The sequence below is a fragment of the Cryptomeria japonica genome, chromosome 6 (assembly GCF_030272615.1).
Source record: "Cryptomeria japonica chromosome 6, Sugi_1.0, whole genome shotgun sequence".
Taxonomy (NCBI): Eukaryota; Viridiplantae; Streptophyta; class Pinopsida; order Cupressales; family Cupressaceae; genus Cryptomeria; species Cryptomeria japonica.
The window spans coordinates 659,742,899-659,770,676 of record NC_081410.1 but is presented as its reverse complement, the minus strand read 5'-3'; the positions used below and the strand labels follow the sequence as shown (position 1 = coordinate 659,770,676).

Here is a 27,778-nt window from a genome sequence, read left to right as displayed (position 1 = left end):
TTGGCCACAACACAATGGAGCAAATAAAAATGCAATAAATTAACCTTTTTTTAGTCCATATCTTACAAATACTAAAAGTTTGTAAGTTAATTAATTCGCACAGACCTTCACATAACAGAAGGTAACTGATAGCCTCTGGCTGGGGCTGCCAGTGAACACATTTTAATGCTCATCAAATATAAACTTTCAGACTGTTATTGAACTACATTTTTAATTACTCTTGCATTTATAACTTTAAACCCACTCTTTCTTATTGCACAGTTTACACCACTATTTACGTCACAGATTTTGTTACGGAGGAGTTGGAAATTGGATCACCCTAAGCATCAAAACTATTAATGTTAACCAATGTGTTAATTATATTGTTTTATTGTTTCTGTTAATCAGATTATAATGAATCAATTATTGTTAGTATCAATTAAAAATTTAAAAGACTACTGAATCTACCAGTGTAATCTATGCCAATCACTTTTCTATTTATGTGTATAGACTTGGCAAATGTCTGTTTGGGAGTGTTGCAGTTTTATAATATTAATGGGTGGAGATCAAAATTTTCATCTTGGAAAATCCATGAGATTTCAATGCAATTTAATCTTTGAGATGTAATGCATTTGCATGCTTTTGAAGTTTTGAGATTATGATGCATCTGACGATTTTACTCAAAGTATACCTTGAACTTGTTTTATTTTAGATTTTCTTGATTTAATTCATCTCAACTTAAAACTTTCTTTTTCAGGTTGAACTTGGTAGTCTACAAGATACTGTTCCAACTGATAGGAGGGTTGTTTTAAAAGGTGGTTGGGGTCTCTTTAGCAAGAGTTTTACTGGTGAAATTTTGCTTCGGCTTACATATAAAGCTTATGTGGAAGATGAAGAAGATGATGGGACAAGAGACATGTCACTAGAAGATGATATATCTGATGATGAGATGTTAACTTCAGAGGATAAAATTCGTGCTGGCACATCCACTCGCAGCAATGTCTCAGATACTTCTGAGAATGAGTCATTTATGGACAATCTTGTGGCATTGCTTGTAAGTGAGGAATTTCAAGGAATATTTGAATCTGAAGCAGTTAATAAGGAAAACTTTGAAGAAATCAAGGCATCAAAAATGGTTGATACTAACACTGAGGGTGAAAGCTCAGCCAGTCAGTTGACAGATGACAAAAAGGAACAGGAAGGTAAGATTGGATGTTGTACATAAAATTACAAATATTGTTATTGTTCGTTTATGACAACATAATGTGTAAAAATTGAATTAGGATCCTCGACTTATCTACATCCAATAATCTATGGCATTATCAAGATAACAGGTCATTGTTTGTAGTAGAGTGGAGAAACAAGTGAGACTTTTTTATATTCAGAAATTCAGAAATTACCATATCATAATCAACGGGATGTCTCTAATTTTACTCTGCAGTCTCAATAATGGCTCTACAAAGCAAACCCATTTGCATCTTATGTCGCTCATTTTAATTTATTCGTCTTATTTTTCTAGGCTATTTAACTTTTCAAGATCTCTAGAATTAGATCAAATAAGGCCTGGGGCATAATGGTATTGTGAGATATAAGTTCTCTTTGTCTATTAACCTATTCAGTCATCAGTGTGGACTCTATAGAACTATATCGATTTGTAAATAGGCCAGTCATGGTCAAATGTAAATTCCACATCAAATTTTTATTCCAGTTAGTACATTATGGTGAGATGAGCGTGAATATCAAAATAGACTGCATTTCTTTTTAGTAAGTGCATTTCATAGCATAGAATTGATGCACTTGGCGATTGGATAAAACTGAGCTGGCTATAGGGCAGCTTTGCTGACTAGATTTGGTATTTGAATTCAATATAAGTGATCCAGAAGCGTAAGCTTGTGAAGATGCAGTGGCAGTATGGTCAAGGGCTGCAGGTAATGAGGTTGAGTGTATGTGTGCAGCTCTCATATGAAAGAGAGGGAGATAACAGTAATACCAATATGTGGAAAGCAGTCTTGGAAAAATATCACTGGCTATAGGAAACAGTAAGGTACAAGAACAATTTGCAATACGGCTACAAGAATAGTTTATTCATTGTATGGTAATCCAATCCAACATAACATATATGTGGTACTAATGAAACCATACTAAGTCCGAAATAGAATGTAAATCAAGCCAAGCCACATAAATACAAAGAAAGAAATCGTCAATCACGAACATGCCCAAGTCAGTGGGTGGGCCTTGCCTCACGTTCCTGTGCTGGAGATGATCTTTGTAACACTTGCTACTACGAAAGATTTCTAACATCCAATTGGCATAAAAATGTAGATAAAACAGATCTGCTATATTCACCATATGTTGCACAGTAATCAATAGATTATTCATGTTGTCTCTCCAAACTCATAAGAGGAATGGTGAAGTCTTACTAATATAATTCCACTTTGCTAGGCCAACGGCTTAGCATGAAAACGAATTAAAACAATAAAATCCTTTCAATATCAATCCAGCTTATCTAAATTCAATGAAGCGTTTTAAAAATAACCAAAATATCGTTATTCTCCATGACATTTGCATATCTCTCAGCTAGCTGGAAATTACTAGTGATTAGAATAGCCATGATCCCACATCTTTAACATCATCAACAATTGCCCTTTTCCATTAATCCTCTGCTACAGGAGCTGTCCATATGAGTTGTCTGCAAAATATTTCTCCGGTTATGCTATAGGCTGGTAGAGTAGGCAACATTCATTATTGAACACAATCAAGTTAATATTTTTTCTATTATTTTATCCTAAAATAAAAATTTTAATAAATAATCATAATTCTCCTCTAAGCCATTAGAATGGCTAAAATATAACATATTGTATTCAAAAAGGGTGCAAAAGTAGCCAACATGTTACAAGGGTTATAAATGCAGGAAAAATAGGTACCTATTTCAACCTTGTTGAACTCACCACAGGATTGAGAGGGGGGGTGAATCAGTCCGGAACACAAAAATACTTAATTTCTGATCTTCAAACTTTAAATCTCAACTATATAATCAGAGCAGTAATAAATCATGAAGCACAAAGCATAACAAACACATGAACACAAGATTTATGTGGAAAACCCAAGTAGGGAAAACCCATGGTGAGAAGCACACTCACAATATGAATATAAATTATTACAATGTCACCTTTAGAACCCACTACTCCTAAGAGGACTTGCAAAACTAAGGTGCACAACCTTAGGGCAAGATACAAATGATTTGCAGAACTAAAACACATTGCCTTCAAACGTCAAGCAACCAAGATCATGGCAAACACATCTGACTTCAAACACTATCTCAAAACACTATCATACAATAGATATCATCATCAAAACTCTTCACAACTGATTCTTCGCACAAATCCAACGTCAAATCTGCTTGCAAATCTAACATCCGTTGCTTGTCAATTCACACTCCTCCCGTACCTTTACTCACACATTCACACTTCTTTATATACAAGATTAATCATTAAAACCCTTAACTAGTTTGACATAGACAATAAACAATATCACATAAATTCAGCCACCGAGACCTAAAATATTCATTCCAGTCCACTCCAAGAGATAGAGAGGACCCTAAAACATCACAACACATCCTTTCCAAATGATTCACCACACACGCTAATGCATCCTCCAAGGTCGACATCAAATGAAACGTGTAGATAAACATTAAAGCACATTAACCAATCAGCCCAAAAATAAATGTCCAATGCAAATTACACAATGCGGATCTACACACGCCATGGTGAGACCCAAAATAGTAACTAGACTCATTCTCCAAAGCAAACCCGGATCAAGGAATGTGATCCAAGTAGGATACATCACCACAATCAACCGAAAACTCGACCAGATGACAACACAAAACTTAGAACATCATAACTGCACTTGCTAGTCAAAACATCACTTGAAAGCTAAATTGGACACTACACAACCACATGAACATATTCTCCAAACTGCAACACTTGAATCCACATATCCAGAAGCCACCAAGCATTCTCCAGACTTGTTCAGATAGACAACCTTATTGTAGGCAAAAACAACCACCAATTCTACCATCTGAGCATCAAAGGACTTGCAAATTTGATAGTGCAATATACACAAGACAATGAGAATATATCCAGAGCCACGACACATAATCTTCACATACCGGAAGAATGCAAAGCATTCTTCCATTGAGATATTAAATACTCTTTCTTGCATATTGAAACTTTTGCTACACCAATCTTTTGGAAACACCTCAACATCTTCACTAGAACACACAACAATACTAGGACAGTCACTTCCAGACAATCTGCAACACAGTGACATCAATGACAACACAAGATAGGTTGACATCAATCACAACAAAGCACAACAACTCAAGTTTCCAACAAACCTGTCCCCTTGACTTACCATGGTGCACATCATTATGCAATCTCTAATATTTTCTAAGGGTTTTGTGTTGGACTTGTAGGCTTGGAAATTTCAACTTTTGCCTTCTTTGCCCTTAATTATTGTGACCTAGACACCAACCCCTCAATTTACCATAAACAAAGTAGCCTACATTTAAGGTAAGATTTTCAATATGATTAAGCCTATATTTAAGGTAAACTGAGGGGTTCGTGTTTAGGTCACAACTTTTCACCTTATAACCTTTTAGTTATTTACATTAATTAAATTATTTACAACTTTATAAATCACCCTAACTTTATATTAGAAGAAAAACATTATAAGATAAGACCCTTACAAATGTTTATAGGATCATTCATTTGGGTATTTAAATTATTTACAACTTTATAAATCACCCTAACTTTATATTTTAAGCAAAAAAATTATAAGATAAGACCCTGACATGTGCTAGCCTTATCTGCCAGGCATTCATTAATTTTATTGTTCTAGGTGTCTTCCATTCCCATAATTGTATTTAAAACTTATGCACAATATTTTAAAATTTGTTTGCAAGCTTTAAATGACTGCACAATGAGTGGAATGGACAATCCTCTTATTAGTTTTACACAGGCCATTTCTTCCATGTGCAATGTTGGTCTTTTGTGCATGCTCCTTTGGATGGTTTTTGAGAGGGATGATTACAACTAACTCAAATCTCAAATCTGCATTTCCAGTTTAACCTTTGATTATGATGCTTAGCTTTGTTTGGTAACAATATAAATTGGGTAACGTATAAATTGCCTCATACACAGTCTTCAAGTTTTTCCAAACCACGAGTATATTGCATGCTTTTAACTTGCATAAGCACACCCTATCTTCAACTAGCAGTATGATGAAAGTAAGCATCTTCCAATTGTGTTTGAATGATCGCTCTTCTTATGCGTAGCTTAAACATTGTGGTTCTTTGAACTTGATCACGTCAGAGAGATCCTCAAATATTAGAATGTCTTCATTATGGTTCTCAATGCTAGGTAACTTGAGGTGTTCAACAGTCGTTTGTCCATGGACAGTAGCTTTGCTTCACCTTTTTTCTTCACCTCATCGAATCTTATAGGATTTGGTCAATGAGCATTGTTTAAGTATGGAAGAATGAGGAGAATTGGAAATCTTTAAAAATATGCATGAGGTGCCTAGGGATCATTATTGCAATTTGTTGTAAAATTGGATACATGGCTTCAATGGTTCATCCATCAGATGTGTCTTTTTGCTAAGAAAACTGTTGCATTTGTTCTTGTGTATAAAAACCAAGGTTACACGGGTACGGGGGTACTTGGAGACTTTGGAGACTGGTGCTGGTACTGGTACAACTATTTTTTCAAAATAAGAGACGTGGGTACTTGGAGACGCCAATTTCTTTTAAATATAATTTAATAATTTATAGAAATTCTGAAAATATAATGACATTGAACATTAAATATAATATAATAATTTAGTAATGGCTGTTGCAACGTTTTAAGAAATCCTTGTGACCTGCATTTGTTTTGAGCATTGTTTTTTTTTCCATTTGTACTACATTTTGATTGTTTTGTTGCTTGTGTTTTGTTTTTTTAACATTTAAGGTTTCCTTTTTTTTTGTTTGGCTTGGAGACGGTGGGAGACGGGCGGATACGTTAGCGAGAAGTCTCCTCTCTATGGAGACGTTTCCAACGAAGTTTCTGGTGCGGGAGACGTGCCCGAGTCTCTGGTACGAGTACCCAGGGGCTGGGTACAAGTACCCATGCAACCTTGATAAAAACGTTTATTATATTTATTTTCTTTTTTCTGAAATGTGGGATTTTTTATTTTCTTTCTCTTTATTGATTTCATTTAAAATTTGGTGTTGAGGGCTTAGATTGCCTCCTACATCCCCTTCTGCTCTCCATTGTAGTTTGCATAAATTGCTTATTGTTATATTTGATAATATTTGTTATCAACCAAAGTATTAATTATTTGTATTAAGTGGGTTGTCACTCTCAGGTAATTAGGTGTCGGTTGGTTGACGGTTGTGTACCTCTTGGCAACCGTCGGGTTCTTTAAATATATTGTGTACCGCCAAGGAAGGGAGTACGGTATAGTCAGATCTATTGTAATTCTTGGTCCACCATCTTTGGTCTTCTTCTCTGTAATAATTGCATGTGCGAATAAAGATATATTTTACTGCCGTGTCTGATATGCATTGTCATGTACATTATTATTTTCTGTATTTAATTTACCAGTTGTATCAGCAAACATCCATCAACTGGCTGCAAAAGCACAAGGATGTGCTATGCATAATGCCAGAGTGTATCCTCCACAAATCCTTCATTTTGGAGCATGTGGGAGGATCGTGACAAGGGAATTGCCTACTTGATAGAGTGGATGTGAATCTACTACATGCTCAATATCCACATCAACAACCATGGTATTAACATACTATACTACAAAAAAAAAATTCCTACCAATATGTATCTCATATAGTTGTAGAAGTAAATTCTGATGTCGTTCCACAACAAGCTTTATTAGGATTTGTAACACCTCACAAGAGTTCATCCTCCGAATTGGAATAAAGAAAATGATGTTATGTCTTTAATGAGCGTTCTTATTGAAGCAAAATCAACATCAAACTCACCAGATAACTGAATGCCTGGTATGGTGTGGCCTCCACAAGTGGATTCTTCACTGAGCCTTTGCAACGACATATACAAACTGGTAGCAAGAACAACTTTTTCTGTTGACTTTTCTGCCAAAGCATGGCAGTGCTTGACTATTTGTGGCCATATGAACCGGTGTCTCATTGGGGAGTTCCTATGAGGGTTGAAATGAGTTGGAGGCAACAAGCCTACCTATGCGAGGATAGCCATGATCATGATGATTTTGTGTGCTGGTCTGGTAGGGTTGTTGGCCATGATGTTCATCACAACAATGAATCATAGTTGGGACAGAATGTCCACACAAGACAAATATCATGCATCTAATATATCCGGCTTTTTTAATACTTTTATAGATGAGTTTTACAATAGTTTGGCAGATTAACCACTTGATTTTCAGATGGTTTTATTGCTCTGACTCTCATGCCATCTACCTGTTGACGTGTATTTTGTACACAATCATACACAGAATAAAATACCCAAGGGTACCTTATCCTCTCTTGAATAAAGCCTATCTGCAAATTAGGTTGCACTACTTGATTCAACCCTTCATGTGGCAACACCATCGTGATTCATGATCATGCTCGAAATGTATTCCTCTTCTTTTTTGGTAAATTTTCTGGATAGTACTGTTCCTTTAGATTTGTGGTCCAAAGGCCCTCCTTCTAGCGCCAATTCTGTTGACGTGTATTTTGTACACAATCATACACAGAATAAAATACCCAAGGGTACCTTATCCTCTCTTGAATAAAGCCTCTGATTGCTGAAGATGTCGCAAAAAAGGATCAATCAAGGTGACTCCAATGTTCTTTTATGTAGGGTCTCTACGTGTGGATAAGCACCAGTGGTCGTTGTGAATACTGTTTCATCAAGGGGCCTTACGTCCTCCGAGCTGTAGGAACAAGATTTCTCTAAACTAACAAGTTCTCAAAAAGATCAAAGGTAGGGTTTGCAAGGGATAAATTCTAATCTAATCCTAAGAATGACCTAATGTAGGCTAGACTTGGCAAGATTCTACCAATTTCAATATTGCCATGAAATAACAACCTAACTGAAATTGATGCGATCTTCTAAGGTAACAAATGATTTTTCAATTCATCAAGGATCATGGACACTACCACAAAGGCACATATCCAAAGTTTAATGACGATTGAAGGTTTAAACAATTCAAGTCTCTCCAGTTGACCACACAAGGCGTTCCTACAATCAGTAAGAAGCTAGTGGTTTGGAACGTGAATCTCACCAAAATCAAGCCCAACACTTAGTCCTTCAAACTTAAATACTACTTCGACTGAGAATGATTCAAGAAAACAAACAACCATGAAGATAGCCACAAGAATTGCAATAAAACACCATAACTTCAATATTTTATTGATCTCAAAGCCAAAATAGACAACACAATTGCTTGAAATTCTTTCTTCAAAACTCAATCTTGCTACAAAATAACTTTCTTCTCTCCAAAAGCTCTAATCATCTAACTATTTCTTATTGCTCTATTTCTAATTACAAAATGAAAAATGAATGAGGGTATATATAGCATCCTCAATTACAATGAACGGCCCAGATCAAAAGAAGATCAATGGCTGAGATTCTGACACCTAAACCCTAATTAGGGTTTTATTACAAAAGTTCCCTTTTTATTGAACAATATTAAATGCATAGCCAAAATATTTAATTTGGCACAAAAATCTAGGAAACATAGACCAATGATAATTAAGGTGCCATGTCATCTATAACAACCCTCTTCTAGAACCTTATTCCCTTTCCAATGCTCCTTTTTAGCATATGCAATGAATCTGGACACGATTCCCTCAATCTCAGCAATAGGAATCTCAGGAAGATTCCTCATTCGTTCTTCCAAGTGAATAATCTGATCAAAGGCCTTGAGAAGAGCTGCGTCCCATTCAGGTTCGAGTTCCTTGATTTTCTCAATCAGGAGCATAGTAGCAAACATTTGATCTCTTTGCTCATCTGAAATAACATTCTCATCTTTGCAAAAGATGACCTTGACTCTTTCTTCCAACTCTTGAAGATCCACATCTGTCTCAACTTCGATCCTTCTACCAAGAATAGTACATAAAACCCCAAACACCTTGTCTTGGATTGGATGGATGACCTCCTCCACTTGATTGCATTTGGCGCTGGTGTCCTCAAAAACAACTTCCTTCATCTGGAGTAAAGTAGACCACTCTAGTAAATTATGAGCTCCTCCATCCATTATCTTTTCTTGTGCTAAGGTCTTCCTTAGTGTTTGCCTAATTATTTGAAGAACAGGAATGATAACATCTTTAGTATGAGCAAAGGCGGCTACTGTTATCATTAGGTTGTGGATGATCTCAAGGACCTGGATAGCCCGATGAATGGTCTGCATCATTCTTGTTGCAAACTCAACGGCAACTGTATGGGATTTGTCAATCCAAGAGCTCATAAGCTGGACCAAGCTCTTAACTCTTTCTGCCTCACCAACTGATTCAAGGGGAAGTGCTTGCACAGGAGATACTGCTGGATCCTGACGTCCCAAAGGCTGACTGAGGTGGCTAAAGTAGCCTCTCCAAGCACCGACCTCTTTCTCAAGTTTTCTATTCTTTTCCATTTCTCCTCTAAGCTTGTCTTTAAGTGCCTCAAATGAATCAGTTGCCTCATCCAATGCCTGCTCGGTGGTGAGTGGACCAAGCTCAACGGTTTCTACATCATATTCTTCTGCAAGGATTTCACCCTCGTACTTGTCCACTGCCGGTGTAGCTATCTGCAACTTCCTGGACCCTGTCTCATCTCTGATCATCTTGGACATTTTGGTGGCCTTCTTCTTTTCCGTGACTCCCTGAGAATTTCCGACAAGGCTATCTAAATCAATCACATTATCTTCGTCTTCGATCACAATCACCCTTGTTAGTCTCTCCTTCAACCAATCTGGAATGGCGGACCTTGTCTCTCTAACTTGTATTTCTTTAGGTAGTGGCTCTTCTTTCCGGAGAGGAGATGTCGCTTCATCGTCATTCTTGTCTTCATGTAACTCATTGACTTGGGGAGATTGACTTGATGAACATTGAGATGCCTGTCCTTCTTCATGTTTGTCATTCTGAACCATTGATTCCATAGATTCCTCCACTTCAAGTGTCCTCTTCTCCTGTCGAGAAGATGTGCCGGATGAGCGATCTCAATTGGCTTCTTGCTCCTTCTTGGAAGATTCTCTTTTCTCAGGTCTTTCCTTCCTCTTCGCACCTCTAGGATGAGGATTGCCTTCACTTACGCTTCTGGGGTGAGGATTGCCTTCGCTTGTGCTTCTAGGATGAGGATGGCCCTCACTTGCGCTTGCTCCTCCTTCTGCCGATCTTTCCTCCAAAGTAAAAGTCATAGATATGTTCTGCTCTCTCAACTTTTGATGTTGCACATCAACCCATCTGCGAGTACAGGACAAAACTGGGGCCATCAAAGCTTTTAAGTCCACAACCTCAGGTTCATTCCAATCTATCTTTACTGCCTTGTCCTCTCTATCATAGGATGATTGGAGGTGCCTGCCACTGTCCTGAGCTTGATCGGCCACTCTATAAACTTTGCATTTCCTGATGAAATCCAAAGGCAATCTGGAATGCATCTTTCTTTTCACCTAAATCATCTGAGAGATTCATCCAAAAGTCCTCTACCTGACATTCATGCTTGTATTTTCTACCAACTATCTCTTCTATATACCCATAAGGATCAAAATTCTCCCTCAATGAAAAGAATGAAAATGAATATAAGGCCAACTCTCTTTCTGCATTATCTAAAGCTGGAGCATTAGGACATACCTCAACTGAATTTCCTAGTATGATAGGTACAGGAATCCCATTTCCATGCTTGTGTCTGAATGCCTTCGCATAAGCTGCCAACTGCCTAGTCACCTCAAGTAGTACTATCCTGTCTGTCGGATATCTTGGCAACATATATGGAGGTGAAGGACACCCATGAACTCTAATATATGTAAACTTCTGGAATTGGATAAACCAAGCACCATACCTCTTTACAAGTTCTTGTGCCTCTTGAGATAGCCGATTGTGAATCCCGCCTTGCAGTGTCCTGATGATGTTCATTGTGAAGGTATCATTGACTAACTTGTAATTACTCCCAGGTGGATGATGCAAATGAACATAAGAGTCACAAACTCTGACTTCTCCAGGTCCTCTTCCAATTGCTCCTCTGTGAGGTAGTCCTGCATATTCAAAACTCCTGATCAAGGCATACATGATGTACGAGCTCATGTGGAAGGATTTAGTAGCCTTCAGTCTTCTCAACTGCACGTCCAAGCAATGGCTAATAATTCTAGCCCAATGAATTGTTCCTTTTCCTTGAACTATCACTTGGATGAAGAAGAACATCCACTTCTCAAAATAGAAGGCTTGAGGAGCCCCTGTAACTCGATTGAGTAAGGTTATCAAATCTCTGTACTCCTCCTGGAAGTCGATCCTATGTGGTGTGTTGGGAATCTTGCTCAGGCGAGGACGACTTTTGAGTAACCAATTCTTGTTGATGATGCTCAAGCAAGTGTTTGGATCATCTTCGTACATGGATCTTGCTCCTTCCAAGCTTTTGTAAATCATATCTTTATGTTCTAGCAAATGGAGAGCTTCACTGATAGCCTCATCTGAAAGATAGGCCAAAGTGTTTCCTTCCTTGGACACGATCGATCTTGACTGTGGGTCATAATGGCGGGCACACTCGATCATCAGCTCATGGCACTGGACTGCTGGAGGGAAGCCGGCCGCCTTGATAATGCCACTTTCAATTATTCTCCTTGCGACAGGTGATGGCTTTCCAATGTAAGGGACCTCTCGAAACTTCTTCACACTGAAGTTTCCCAAGTTGGTATCTCCAATGTTACTCCATTTCGACACGATCTTGGTCTCCATTTCTTCATTCCTTTGATCTTCCTTCATAAGGGCTGGACGACTGGTGGATGCTCCTGCCTTTGGGGTCGCCATCTTGACACCTACACAACATTTCATAATGAGCAATATACCTTGGAACGTAGAAATATAAATTGGATTTAAGCTTTAAATTTAGGAAACTTTATGATAAATCTTTGAATTATCATTTCCTAAATACGATTATGCAATTGGAAATTCAAAATTTCAAAATTTGAACAAGGGAGATCTTGCCATACCTCTCTTAGAGAACTAGCTCTAAAAAAACGATGCAAAAATTAAGAAATTCGCTAGGCAAAATGAAGATCGAAGTCTTCTAGCAAAGGCGCCTCCTTCATCAACTTCACCACCTTGGGTCTTCAATGCCTTGAGGAAAACTCGCTCCACCTCCAACAAAGTTCGCACTCCTTGGATCAAAATTCGCACCTCTACTGCTTCTTCAAAATCGCATTTAAACAATGATTGAATGATGGATTAAAATGCTTCAAAGTACCTTTCTTATATAGGCACTCATGCATTGCAATTCCCATAGGCCAACTTGGAAAATAAGCCTAAAAATAAATAAAAATTAAATAAAGAGGAGGCCGACCTTTATAAAAATATTAAAATAATACCCCAAGCGCACTCCTTTTTTATTTAATTTAATAATAATTAATTTAAATGCCTTTGCAATTAAAATTTCGATTTTTTAAAAGGCTAAATTAATTATTAAATGCCTTATGCGAACTCATTAAATGCCCATTTAATTAAATATTTCACGTTTTTAGCGAATTTGGCATTTTAATGTAATTTGAAAAATATTGGCGCCTAAGCATGGGAGGTATTTGGGACATCAACATCGCTCTGGTCCCTGGGAGAGGGACAGGAGCGCCCATGCATTTTGGTCCTCCATCCTTCATTTTTTTTTACGTTTGAAACTTCATCCTTGATGTTCGAAATGGCGTTTCATCTGGAACTTTAAGTTCAATTCATGTGATCTTTGGAAGGGGCGTACCTTGGAACATTTTCGCCCTGGTCCCTTGGAGAGGGACAGGAGCGATTTTCTACTTTTGCCCTTGATCTTTATCTTCTAAATCGCCAATTCACGATGCAGGGCAATCAATGATCTTCCTCATTTGTTCTATGCATGCCTAACTTGTTTCTTCAATACCAAATGAGCTCCTTCAAGGATATTCGCCCTGGTCCTCCAGTGAAGGACAGGAGCAATTTTTTGCTTTTGAGCTTAAAATTGTTGATTTTGAGGTTAACTCCTTATTCATCGTCTTCCTAAAGACATTTTTGACTTTGCATGACCTCGCCTTGACGTGGTTTTGGAAAGGAATGATTGATTCTATAGAAATCGCCCTGGTCCTCTAGTGAAGGACAGGAGCGATCTTTAGTCCATGGCACAAATCCTTAATCATATCAAAATCAAATCATCTTCAAGGCGTAAAACATTGTTCCTTAATTCATCTTGAGTCTTGCAAACGAAAGTGGCACTCCAAAATGTTAGGTAATCAGGCAAATTTGAAGATATCGCTCTGGTCCCTTGGAGAGGGACAGGAGCGCTCTATCTTTTATCTTTGGACTTCATTTTCCAAATCGCCAATTCATGATGTGAGGTAGGCAATGATCATCATCTCTTGTTTTATGCATGTTTTGCTTGTTTTCTCAAGGCAAAATTGACCTTCTTAGGATTTTCGCCCTGGTCCCTTGGAGAGGGACAGGAGCGCTTTGGCATTTGTGCTTAAGTTAGTCAATTTTTAGGGTTGGTTCCTTGTTCATCGCCCTTCGAAAGACATTTTTGACTTTTGTACAACCTTGCTTTGGCGTGGCTTTGGAAGGGAATGATTGTTTTTATGAAAATCGCCTTGGTCCTTGAGTGAAGGACAAGAGCGCCATTTAGTTCTTGGTACAAACCCTTGATCGTGTCAACTTCCAATTGACTTCAAGGTGAAAAACGTCATTGCTTACTCCATCTTGAATGTTGGAAACAAAATTGGCATTTTAAAATTAGGCATACTTGAATATTTCGCTCTGGTCCCTTGGTGAGGGACAAGAGCGCTTTGGCCATTATTCGTCCAGTTTTGCGGTCTTTGCAACTTTGTTTTCCCTTGAAGCCTTTCAAATATCATCTTCATCATGTGCCTTGGCCTGGATTCGACCAAATTTGGAAGGGGAGACTTGATAATGCATTTTTTGCCCTGGTCCCTGGGTGAGGGACAGGAGCGCCTCGGCCAATATAGGCTCCACTTGTGTTTTGCAAACTTTCAAAATTATCTTCAATGGATCGATTATGCCTTCTTTTACTCATCCCAAACGTAAAACTTGCTTCACCTTTGCCAAAAACTTGTCTTTTGAGAAAATCGCTCTGGTCCCTGGGAGAGGGACAGGAGCTTCCTTTAAAAATCGCCTTGGTCCCTGAGAGAGGGACAGGAGCGCCTTAGCCAATTTGGATCGATTTTCTCCATTGTGGTCCATTCAAGTTATATTCAATGAGCAAAACGTACTTTCCTTGTCCTTCTCAAATCGCGAAATCATTTAAATCTTGCAAGGATAAGGCAAACTTGGCATCCAAGCTCCGGTCCTTCAGTGAGGGACAGGAGCGATTTTTGTCATCTTAGCATATTTCCTTGCTAGTTGGTCGCTCAAATTATATTCAATGGACAAAACATGCCCTCCTTGATCTCTTCTAATCATAAAATTGTCTTGATCCTGCAAGGACAGTGCAACTTTAAAAAACAAGCTCCGGTCCATCAGTGAGGGACAGGAGTGATTTTGGTCCTTAAGGTCAAATCTTCATAATTTTCATCTCAAATTTCCTTTGCTGGGGAAAATACCATCATTTCGCAAGTTATGAACAAAAGTCCAAATCCAAAAAATGTCCAAGAAGGTGTGTTTGAGGAAAATCGCTCTGGTCCCTGGGTGAGGGACAGGAGCGAACTTGTCTTGTGAGGCCCAAAGTTCAATCTTTCGTTGTCAACGACGAAGTCTGGATACTCCTTTATGCTCATTTCATCCTTCATTGCGTCCTTGATGCTTCAGCTCGATCAACCAAGGCCCAAAATGACCTAAGAAAACCATTTCGCCCTGGTCCTTCAGTGAAGGACAGGAGCGATTTGGTCTTAAACTTTAAAAACTTGTCATTTTGAGTCTTCAAAATCTTCAAAATCTTTAATTCACGTTCGATCATATCCCCTGGCGACCCTGCACAAAACAATTAAAACAAGTCAATAACCAAGATGCATAAAATGTCACTTTCGCCCTGGTCCCTGAGAGAGGGACAGGAGCGATTTTGCCCTTATAAGCCAAAATATCAAAAATTAGGTCTTCAAATCACTTCATCATGCAGGGCTAAGTCATCTTCAAGTCCAAGAATCGATTACCTTGCTTCCAAAATTTTGGTTAGAGTTTGCCCAGACAAAATGTATAATTCAATCATTAAAATGCTAACCCCTAGACCTAACTTGAATTTGCCTTCAAAATCCTGACTGGACCCATCCTGAGACATACTCAACTTCCTGACAGACTCAGGCTATTTCAAAATTGCAATCTCAGTTAGGATGCTTAATAATCTTTCAAAATTAGACTGGACTCGGCTTGAAAATATCAAAAGGCAACTCCTAAGGCTTAACCCTAGTCCAGACGACTCACTCACTTACTCAAAATCCTAAAAGCAGAGAGAAGAACAGGCAAAACAAAAGCAAAAAAAAAGGGGGTCCCCATTTTAATGGGGCGATGTGTGAAATGGTCACAACACTACCTTGGCATCCTTCCTATTATAGGTCCTTTTTAATGTTTACTCTTTAGTCTTTACTGAACCTCACATTTTTCTAATTTCAATCTTACTTTGGATGAAGATTGGATGCTTGCTGTTTAATATATAGAAACCTAACTGATACACTTTTGGGTCTATTGAGGCTGTAATGAGTCCACTAAATAACTTAATACCATAAGCATTTCAGTATAACAATCTCTACTTTTCCAAACTTAATACCATAAACATATCAATTGCACAATAACAACATAAGATGTAACAATTACACAAGGAGAATACAAGATTTATGTGGAACACTAGCGGGATAAAAAAAATATTGCTTTATATATAGAAACCTCTTACAATCTTTGTTGGCACCAATCTAGAGGAGACACCAATCCCCTCAATTCAATTTGTGAGCACCAACCCCCACAACTGAATTCGTAGGCAGCAAGAGAGACACCAATATCTTCTTTAGGAAGCACCAATTTCCAAAGCAGAGTACCACCTTCTATGTTGCTTCTTCAACAGATGATGGAAATTACGATATCATTAATTTATTCATTTCATGATTCCCTTCTTCTCATTTACCAAAACATAAATGGACTTGTATAATTGCATATGCTTGCATATCATCTCCACATACATATCGTTTATGTCTCTCATAGAAATCACATACTCATTTCTTCATTCATACTTATTAAATGATCTCCTTATTTGTTCGTCATTCCTCCACACTTGATCTCTTTGAGTGTTCATATATGTTCTATTGTTTCACTCAATTCATGCATATTCTTCTCTTTCAAATCTGCATCTTCAATGATATCTTCTTCATAAATCTGCTTATAACATGTTCCTTTTATTCACTGATATTTCATTGAGTTACACACATCTCCTATTCTTACTTTATCCAAAATCTGTTTGAATGATATTTTTCTTTTATTCCTTTCGCCACACTTTCATATATGTTCTATTGTTTCACTCAATTCATGCATATTCTTCTCTTTCAAATCTGCATCTTCAATGATATCTTCTTCATAAATCTGCTTATAACATGTTCCTTTTATTCACTGATATTTCATTGAGTTACACACATCTCCTATTCTTACTTTATCCAAAATCTGTTTGAATGATATTTTACTTTTATTCCTTTCACCACTCTTTCTTCCTCCACAATTCTTTCTCTTTTTAATATCCTTATGCCTCCATGAAGAGAGGCATCTCTTTGAGTGCGAAGCCTTTCAAAGTACATCACCTTTAGTTTATAAACTTTCTTTAAACTAATCACTGCCTTTGTTCAATATAATTGCTGCTCTTTATATTAGCGCTGCCTTTAACATGAATATACAAATCGCTGCTTATAGCTGTTTGTATTTACTAATCGCTGTCTTTATTTACTCATTAACATTGCTGCCCATCTTCTATTAATCATAAACGATGCCTCTTAGTTTGTCATTGTTTGATATACAAATCGTTGCATTTGTGCTGCCCATCATAATCTTTGTTTTACTAATCACAATCGCTGTCTATATTATATGCATGGGGCTGCTCTAAACAATGTTAAATCACGGTCCTAAAGTGATCGTAATTACTGTTTTGATCGCTTCTCATTATATTAATCACTCCCTTCCATACTACTTTATTGCTGCCTTAATCCTTATGATAATTAACATATAATCGCTGCCTTCTCATCTCTGTTTGTATGAAGATAATCGATGCCTAGATATTAGTATACTTGTATGATTACATCTCCTTTGATATCAGTTTGCATAGCTTTTTCATCGCTTTTGTCAATGCATGAACTCATTACTCTTCTGGTGTATGTTTTACTGATAAGATCATTGCTCCCAAAAGACTTAACTATATTAAATCATTTTGACATTGAAAATGACAATATTGGACCACAATTTCCTGTTTGACGACGTTATCGGACAATGATTTCCTTCTACAGTGGCTATGACATCAATGACAACAGTCTTGCCTACATTTGTCATTAATGACAACTTTCAATTATCTATATACCCTTGACATCAATGACAACATTTCCAACACATAATATTAATATATTATAGAAAAAGTCTTCACAAGGAGATCTAGATAGTATGAGACCTTGCAGCAAAATATAATATAAAATAACTGTAACGCTTTGCTTGATGCTTGACTACTGAGAAAAGAAAGGAAGTCAATTGCTCTGTGTCTACAGTCCAAGCAGCCCTAAATAATTTAAGCAGGAAAGAAGGACTCTCACGATGGGGCAAGAAAATAGGAGGCTCTGTAGCTGCTGCCAAGATTGTTAACGTAGAGTACTAATACATGATCAATACTGGCTGTTGCTTAATAATGATAATGTCTTTGTTCTAATCTTCGGTGTCAAAGGATATCTGATTTCTCAATATATTACCTTTTACATTGCCTGCAAGATCTCAATCTATTTGCCTGTTCTTGAATATTTGAGATGTGAATGGACTGTCAAGAGTTACACTTCATGATGAAATAGTGTATATATGCAAGCATTCATTACTGTTAATTGAGAAAATTTATTACAATTTTTTTCTGTTTGATTGTTTATTGCTTAAATAACTTCAATTTTACATGTTTGCAGGCTCTGTAATATTTTGGCTTGCTCTAATCACTGGTATTGGTGTATTGGTGGCTATAAGCTTGGATGGTTCAAACTTTTTCAATCCTTGATTTCCTATAAAAATCAAAAGTTCATGTTCAGCTTTAAAGGCGGTGTGGCTTTCACAGTTTTGATTATCTTACCAATGCGTTGTTTTCTATATTGCAAAGGTGCTTTCATCAACTGGCTTGTGCAATGTTTTAATTTTTTTTGAAATTAATAATTATGGGTGATCTTGATTTCAAGGTTTGTGAAACTTGTACCAATCTATTTGTTTACCCAGACATCGTATTCAAAGATGGATGTGATGAGCTATTTTTCTATAAAGCTCATTTTTTATAGTGTTAGGTTCTAGCTAGCAGCTTGCTTCACAAGCCATCTCTTGGAATATTCTAGTTATTAATGGTAGTGCTACTCCTTTTGCGATACAATTGGTATATACCACTATGGTTTAGGGTATTGGTTTCTTAATAAATTGGGGTTCTAGTCTCCATTTTGAGAAGTATTTGTTTTATTCTTTTCTGGATTCGCAGATGCAATCCTTTACTGTTTGGTGTGCAGATGCCTCCAACTGTTATTCTTTTTCGTGATTGTGCCTTATTTTGTATTCAGATACGCTACATATTTTTGAATGAATGCAAGTCTTAAATATAGTCTAAGTTGCTAGCATTTCTTTTTTAACTAGTACTTCAACAAAATTTTATGTTATTTTGAGATGAGAGAACATCACAAAACCTGATTTATGATGTAAACAATCTCTATTGCTTCATATCTGTACATGCAATAGCTGTCCAACATAATATTTTATGATATTTCAATACAACTATTTTACTGTGAGCTAACAACATTGTTCAGCAGGTGATTATTGACCCAAAAAAACATGGATGCAACATAAAGTGCAAATTATGTTACAAGAGATTGTGGGGGAAAGATTTAAACCACACACACTAAGTTTACACTTCTAGGCTTAAAAGTGTTAAACACTCAGAGTTGACTGACATTTTCTAGGCTTAATATGTTGCTTAATGTATGTGGACACACTAAGAATACACTTCTAGGCTTAAAAGTGTTAAACACTCAGAGTTGACTAACATTCTCTAGGCTTAATATGTTGCTTAGGGTGTGTGGTTTAAGACTGGCCGATTGTGGGGCATTTTGATGCCAGAGTATCCGGGTAGACTCTTGATCAGCATCACCCAAAAAGAAAAATGTATTTGGTTTTCAGTTGTTTGCTCGTAGTTGGCTAATTTGGTTTTGTTTAGTTTGTGCTTATTTCATCTAAGGCTTTGTGAGATGTTTTCAAATGTGTGTTCAAAGTTTCAAACAAATCAAAATCTGAACCCTTTGTTGTTTCATCATTTTTGTAATATAAAATTTACAAACCTTTTGCAAATGGAGCCAAGACAAATGGCTATGTTGAAAAGATCCTTAAGCTGTTGTGTAGGGGAAGAACCCTTCATCTGCTACAGAGGGCAAAAGAAAATTCTTGACAAGAGAGTTTTGGAACTGATGCGGAACCTGTGTGGACAAAGAACAGCCGTGTAAGGGAGTTGGGAAAAGGTTTTTGAAGGGGTTCTTTGAACCAAGCAATGGGGAACTAAGAATAACCATGCTAAAACAGAAGTAGACAGTCATGTGGTAGGGGAAGTCATTGTCTGGTGGTTGTGTAGGAAGAAGAGGGGTCTGGGAAAAGAATGTAACCTATCTGCGAAAGAAACAGGGGGATAACAAGGCTCCGTAGGGCATTATGGAGGAAGACAAAGCTGTGTGGTAACCAAAGAATGGATAGCTGCACGTAGGGTGAAGGGAATTGCAGCATGGAAGGAAAAGAGGAACTGGGAAAATCAATTGCTACTAGAAATAGACAGATTTCATTTGGAACCAGTTCCTTGTAATTGTTTCTCTGTTTGCCTTGGATATTTTTTTTTAATAAATTGTTTTTGAAGCCTTCAAATTGGCATCTGCCTTTGAGAATTTGGTGATTGTTTTGACCTTTGAGTCTTGTAGTTGCCATTTTGCTCTGCCTGGTAAGGTACGATGAATTAGTTCTACACCAATTGCTATCAGAGCTAGGGTCTGATTGTGGGAAAGAGGACCTACAGATTGTCAGAGAGGTAGCCAAAAATGGCATATAGAGGGTAGGGCCCAGAGGCGTGGAGCCTGAACTTGCTTCTTTAAAGCAGGCACATCAAGTGACAATATGTAGGAAGGCAAAGGGAGAGGAGATTTCCCTAGAGGAAGAGGAGACTGCTCTTGTGTAAGAGGGTCATTTGGAAGAGGTAGAGGAAGTTTCAAAGAGACATGTTTCCAATGTGGGGAAACAGGACATCTGGCATTTGATTGTCCACAAATCCAGCATTATGGAGAAAAGGGAAATGAAGCAAGAGTGCATGTAGCACAAGCTGAAAATGAAAAGGAGGCCACCACTAAGCATAGAGAAGACCTCAAAGATGGAGAATCATTGATGTTGTGAAAGGTGTTGTTTAATCCTAAAAAGGAGAAATTGGAGCCAATCCAAAGACGAAATTTGTTTTGAACAAGATGTAAGGTGAATGGAAAATGTTGCAAAGTCAGTGGACAACGATAGCATTGATAATATTGTGTCTAAGGAAATGATGAGCAAGCTGAAATTGAAAATAATTAAGCATCCCAACCCATATAGAGTTTCATGGTTGCAAAAGGAGCATCACTTGTTGGTGAATGAACAATGCTTGGTGAGTTTCAAATTGGAAACTACAAGGATGAAGTCTTGTGACATAATGCCAATGGCTGTGTCATATTCTCTTGGGCAGCTGTGGCAATTTGATAGGAAGGTTGTTCATGATGGTGAAATCAATACATATGTAGTCAAGAAATATGGAGAATAGTACATTTTGAACCCATTGAAGAGTAAAGATAAAATAAAGGTATGTTTGGTTTTTGGAAACCAATTTTTGAGAATTAAAAAAGGAGAAAGCATGTTTTGCCGTAATTCCCAAGTTTGCAGCAGTTACGATAGTGAAAAAAGAAGAGGAAATGCCAAAGGAAGGTTGAGAGATTTTGGAGGAATATGTAGAAATTCTGATGGAGTTACCTCATGGATTGCTACCCATGAGGAGCATTAGCCATTGTGTGGATTTGATTCTCAGTTTAAGTTTACCAAACAAGGAGCCATATGGGATATCACCAAAAGAACATGAGGAGATAAATAGGCAAGTACAAGAGTTGCCCGATAAGGGGTTGATTAGAGAGAGTTCAAGCCCGTGAGTTGTTCCAACAATGTTGGCACCGAAGAAGGATGGGGATTGGCAAATGTGTATGGATTCGAGGGCAATCAACAAGATAACCATTGAGTACCGGTTCCCATTGTCAAGAATGGATGATATGATGGGTTGTTTGAGTGGAGCCAAATACTTTGCTAAGATTGATTTGAAGAGTGACCATCATCAAATAAGAATAAGAGAGGGTGATGAATGGAAGATTGCATTCAAGACCAAAGATGCATTGTACAAATGGTTAGTGATGTTGTTTGGATTGACGAATGCACCAATCACTTTCATGAGGTTGAGGAATGAAGTTTTGAAGCCATATTTTGGTAAGTTTGTGATTTTGTATTTAGATGAAATTTTGATATTTAGTAAAATGAAAGAGGAGCACTTGAAGGAAGTTAGATCAGTTTTGCAAAGGTTGAAAGAAGAAAAGTTAATGGTGAATTTGAAAAGTGTAGTTTTATGGAGAGTTGGTGTATTTGGGTTTTGTGGTTTTTAGTAGTGGTTTGAAAATGGACTCGAAAAAAAACTTTTTTTGATTGACCTTCACTGAAGAGTATGTTAGAAGCACAAAGCTTCCATGGATTAACAAGCTTCTATAAGAAGTTTATTAAAAAAATTAATGAAATTTGTGCACCAATTATGGAAACAATGAAAGGAAATAAACAAAAATTTGTTTGGACAGCTACAACAGAGAAGAGGTTCAATATTTTGGGTGACAGAGCAGCCTGTGTTAGCACTTCCAACTTTGGAGAAGTCTTCCAAGTTGATTATGATGTGAGTGGGACAACAATATGGGGAGTTTTAAGTCAAGACGGCAAACCAATAGCTTAATTCAACGAGAAGCTAAATGAAGCAAAAAGGAAATACTTAGTGTATGATCAAGAGTTTTATGCAATTGTGCAAGCATTCAAGAAGTGGAGATGTTGGTACCAAAGGAGTTTGTGTTGTATACTGATTATCATGCATTTCAATTCATCAATAGCCGAGGGAAGTTGAGTTAAAAACATGTGAAGTGGGTTCAATATCTACGAAGTTATTCTTTTGTTTTGAAGCATAGAAGTGGCAAATCGAATAGAGTTGTTGTTGCATTAAGTAGGAGATGTTTGTCGCCGAATGAGATGAGAGTGAGTGTTGTTGGTTTTGATTGTATGGGAGAGTTGTATGAAGAGGTGTAGATTTTTAAGAAGCTTGGGCAATGTGTAAGAGTCCAATTGGGATTAATAGAACTCCATGGTTGGAGTATTGTATACAAGAGAATTTGTTGTTCAAAGAGAAGAGATTGTACATAACTCAAGGTTCAATGAGGGAGAACTTAATGAAGGAGAAACATAGTGGGGGTTTGAGTGGATAACACATTGGCACAACTAAATGAGAGCTACGATTGGTCAGGGATGAGTGCAGATGTAAAAAAAAATGGTACAAGGTTGCTAGATATGTCAACATGCTAATGGAGTGAGATAGAACATTGGATTATACCAACCATTGTCGATACCCGAGAGACAATGGGAATGCATTCGCATGATTTTGTTTTGGGATTACCTCAAACACATAGGCAATGATTATGTTTTTGTTGTACTAGAGAGATTTTTAAAAATTACCCACTTTATACCTTGTCACAAGTGTAGTGATGCTTCCCATATGGCTACATTGTGTTTTCAAAGAGATAGTATGGTTGCATGACTTGCCAAAAAGTTTTTTCAAATCAAGACACCAAATTTGTTGGTCATTGTTGGCACACTTTGTGGAAGATGGGAGCACAATTGGGTTTTAGTTCACCCTACCATCCTCAAACTGATGGTCAAACTGAAGTTGTAAATCAAAGTTTGGGTAATTTGTTGAGATGTTTGGTTGGAGATTAACCAACTCAATGAAATTTTCTATTGACACAAACAGGGTTTGCATATAATAACTTTGTCAATCCAAGTGTGGGAAAGAGTCCATTCCAAGTGGTGTACGTAAATTTGAGGAGGGTTGTAGCGGATGATTTTGCTGAGTATATCCATGATTTGTGCAAGGAAGTCAAAGGAAGAGTGCCACCAAATATAAGGAACGTGATGATGTTCATAAGAGTGCAAGAATTTCAAGTTGGTGATTTAGTGATGGCACATCTGAGGAAGCAAATATTTCCACAAGGAATTTTAAACAAGTTGAAGTGGAAGAAGATTGGCCCATGCAAGATTTTGCAAAAGTTCTCATCAAATGCATACAAGATTGAGCTTCCAGTTGGTATTGATATTTCTCCAATATTCAATGTTATAGATTTGTATGAGTTTCATGAGGGCGAATCAAGTGGGTAGCATATTACATTTTCAAATTTGTTGGATGCACCAGAATGCGCACACAAGTTGTCGGAGGAGTTTGAGCGAGTTGACCAAATCGTTGCCTCATGCATAGCTAAGAAAATGAGGCAAAAATAACATTGGGAATATCTGGTTCATTGAAAGAATCGTGCAAGAGATGAGGCTTTTTGGGTCAGCTCTTCACATCAAGCAAAGTTTGGAATTTTAGTTCCAACAATGCCAAAATGTTCGTGAGTTTCACACTCATGGAACATTTCCATACCTGTGGTCTTTGATGTCAAAGCACTTGGGTGGAGTCACGATCCACATCACCCAAAAATAATAATTTGCATTTGGTTTTCAATTGTTTGCTCATAGTTGACTAATTTGGTTTTGTTTAGCTTGTGCTTATTCATTGAGCGCTTTGTGAGATGTTTCCAAATGCATGTTCAAACAAATCAAAACTTGAACCTTTTGTTGTTTTCCTCATTTTTGTAATATAACGTTTATAGTCCCTTGGCAAATGGAGCCAATACAAATGGCTATGTTGAAAAGATCCTTCAATTGTTGCAAAAGGGAAGAACCCTTCATTTGCTATTGAGGGCAAAAGAAAACACTTGGCAAGAAAGTTTTGAAACTCTTGCATAGTGAAGCTACATGGACAAAATGAGAATAATTGCATAAGGGAGTTGGAAAAGGGTTTTTGAAGGGGTTCTTTGAACCAAACAAAGGGGAACAAGAAAAACCATGCCAAAACAAAAGTAGACAGTCATGTGGCGGAGGTAGTCACTCTCTAGTGGCTACTTAGGAAGAAGAGGGGGCTAGGAAGAGAACATAGCCTAGCTGCCGAAGAAACATGGGAAGAATTGAACAAAGACAAAGTTGTGTGGTAACAAGATAATAGATAGTCGTGCACAAGGTGAAGGGAATAGTAGCGTGAACGGAAAAGATGAACTGGGAAAATCAATTGGTACAAAAAACAAAGAGATTTCATTGGGAACCAGTTGCTTGTAAATGTTTTATTCTATTCACCTTGGATATGTTTTTTTTAAAATTTTTTTTTTGAAGGCTTCAAATTGGCATGTGCTTTTGAGAATTTAGTGATTGTTTTAACCTTTGAGTCTTGTAGCTTCCATTTTGCTATGCCTGGTAAGGCACGATGAATTAGTTTTGCACCATATTTCGTTGGACTTTATCGATCTTTTCTGTGCAAAAATCAAATAGCATTATTCTTGTTGCTTTTGAGGTTAATTTTTAATGTTTTTTGCTTTTAAAATTTTGTTCCTACTCATTAATGTGGTTACATCACAGTTTTGACCCTCCATTTTGTTGTCTCATTTTGATCTATGCTTTTCTATATATCTCTATTTTGTGTTTGACTAGCCTAGGGTTATAATCGATATGAGAAATTTTAAGCGAGCTAGTCATTGCTTATAGATGTTGTTCAATTTTCCTAGCCAAAGTGATGATTTTGTTGGACTTTGAAATATTGGAATTTCATTTACATCCCTACATCTTTGGTACGCATTTCCCTACATTCACCATTCCCAAAGTTCAAAGTGTATTATTGGTTTAGTGTTGTATTTGTTTGTTTATTGCGTCATGGGTGGTTCCCTTATCCCCCTCCTTTAAGCATATGTCATTATTCTTTTGGATACTCAAAGCTAGAAAGTCTTCACAAGAATAAATCCTTTGTTTGTCAAGCTTCTAGACTTCTCAATACATCCATGTCTTTATACCTTTTACCTCGTGTCTTCAGCTTTTGGACTTTCACATCCTTGCTTACCTATCTACCATTTCCTCCAATCCCCAAATGTTTGAGGTCGTAATCCCTACTACATCTTTTGTCCCATGTTAAGGGGCATCTCTAATCTCTAATACTTGACATCTTCATTGGCCCTTTTCAAATTCTTCGCCTTTTGGACTTTCGAGCTTTACACTACTTTCCTACCTTCCCTTCCATCCTTGATTCCTTGAATGTCCTTTTCTCTATTGATGTCATGATGACATCATCTCGATTGGTTGACAACATCCATTCCAAATAATTGTGCTCAATGTTGGCATCATCCTTGGGGAATGCAATGTCCCTTTTTATTAGACCTTGGAAAAAATTAAAATAATAAAAATTAATTTGTTTGAAAAAATAAACAAATTAGAAGACGACTAGTTTTAATAATTTAAAAGTATTGTATAAGTGACTTTTGCAAAGCCAAACTAATATAAAATATTTAGTCACTTTGTGGAGAAGGAAATTTAAATGTGCAAAAACATTATAAAAAAGCATTTTGGAGAAAGGAAATTGTTAAAAATATTTTTTATTATGGAAGCTCTTGCATAATAATTTGTAATATTCATTCTCACTATTGTTTGTAATACATTTATAAGTGGTGATGGGTTTCACTAGAAGCAGTAGCGGTGACTTATGGACATGAATATTTAATATTGTTTTCCCCACATGTGGATCCCTAGAATGGGATGGCTAATGACATGTGAAAAGGACAAATGAGTGACTATTGGGCTTCTCTAAGTGGGCAATTGGAAGAGGCAACAAGTGTGTCTTGATATTCTATCATTTATTGCATTTGATGCAATGTTTATCTTCCGAGTTTGGGTGCCCAAGTTGGAGAGAGTATTGGTGCCAAAATTAGTATCATTTCGCATTTCGAGGAAATCCAAAAGGTTAGGATGTTTGGAATGAAGAGTCTTCTTTGGACGCTATGTTTGGTGTTTTAGAACTCCTGGCAAGTCTATATAAACAACTCCTTGGATGTAGAATTAAAGAGGAACAATTGAATGTAGAGTTACTTTGCATGAAGAAGGATAGGTTGACGCATAAGAAGGTTGTTCATAGGTACATAGATGTTGTGACGTTGGAGGCAAAGAGAACGTAAATGAATGTATTGTAATCTCATTTGAAGATAACACTAACTTGTCCTCTCTTCTTGGTGGAGTTTTTCCCTACAAAAGTTTCTTGACACAAATTTTGTGTTGTGTTGCTCTTATGTTGTTGATTTGTGTCTAATTGTTGCTATTTTATGATGATATTATTCATTGTTTATTGTTGTTATAAGCTCACATAAGGTAGTGTTATTGAGCATGATATGTTGGCTCATTTTTAAAATCAATAGGAAATAGATCTAATCATGGTAATTCCATATTAAGGCAACTTAATTTTTTATATTGGCATAAAAGTTTCATATTTTCATATTGTAGTGGTATGAGCTTTGCATCTCATCTACTAAAGTCGTATCTTGATTATTTGGATAGAAATTGAAATTTGTCAACCTTTGGTGTTAGAGCCTAAATATTTCTCAACATTTGATATTAGAGCTATAGGTTAACTTTCTTTTAGGCATTTCGTTGTTTTTTATTTCTTAGCTTTGCAAGCTTGCAAGAATTTGTTAGAAGGAATTAAAGGTTGTTCGAGGTGCATGGGGCTATAATGGTTGTTTTGTGAGTTAAATTTATTTTACAGATCTATGAGATTTGAAGCCCTGGATATTGTCAATGTAATCTGTGTTGGGCATTGGGAGCTTATGACCATGGATCTTCATAGAGTTACTTATGTTTTGTTAACTTGGAGCTCTTTGTTTTCTTGCAGTGGGATGGCTTGGATGTGGGTTTTATGTATTCGCGAGATTGTTTGTGTTAATGCATTTGAGATAGGAGGATGGATATGCATATATTTGATTGTGGTTTTGATTTGATTTGTTGATGACATGAAGTTCTTTGTATGATTGATATACCCTAGTTTGAGGTACAGTTAGCTTGAATGAATAGCAATTTGTTGCGATTGCTATTCTAGTTGGTACGAGTAGGGCAACTACTTGTAGCCTTTGTTATCATTTGATTTTGATGCTTGTATCCATGTAAATATTGGTGCAAGTTTCAATACTACTTAATATGATTTACCTTGGCATATTTCTTTTCTTCCATAGGTGGCATGTTGGATATGTG

At 37.0% G+C, this 27,778-nt stretch overlaps 1 protein-coding gene across 1 annotated transcript in view; it reads left to right on the top strand.

Moving 5' to 3' along the window:
• Positions 1-18,927, top strand: part of LOC131054817 (synaptotagmin-2) — a 70,655-nt gene extending 51,728 nt beyond the window's left edge. The window contains exons 7-8 of the mRNA XM_057989426.2: positions 737-1,181; positions 18,274-18,927. Of these exons, the coding sequence (XP_057845409.2) occupies positions 737-1,181; positions 18,274-18,362 (534 nt within the window). The 3' untranslated portion in view covers positions 18,363-18,927. The remainder of the gene's footprint in view (positions 1-736; positions 1,182-18,273) is intronic.
• The last annotated feature ends 8,851 nt before the right edge of the window (positions 18,928-27,778 follow it).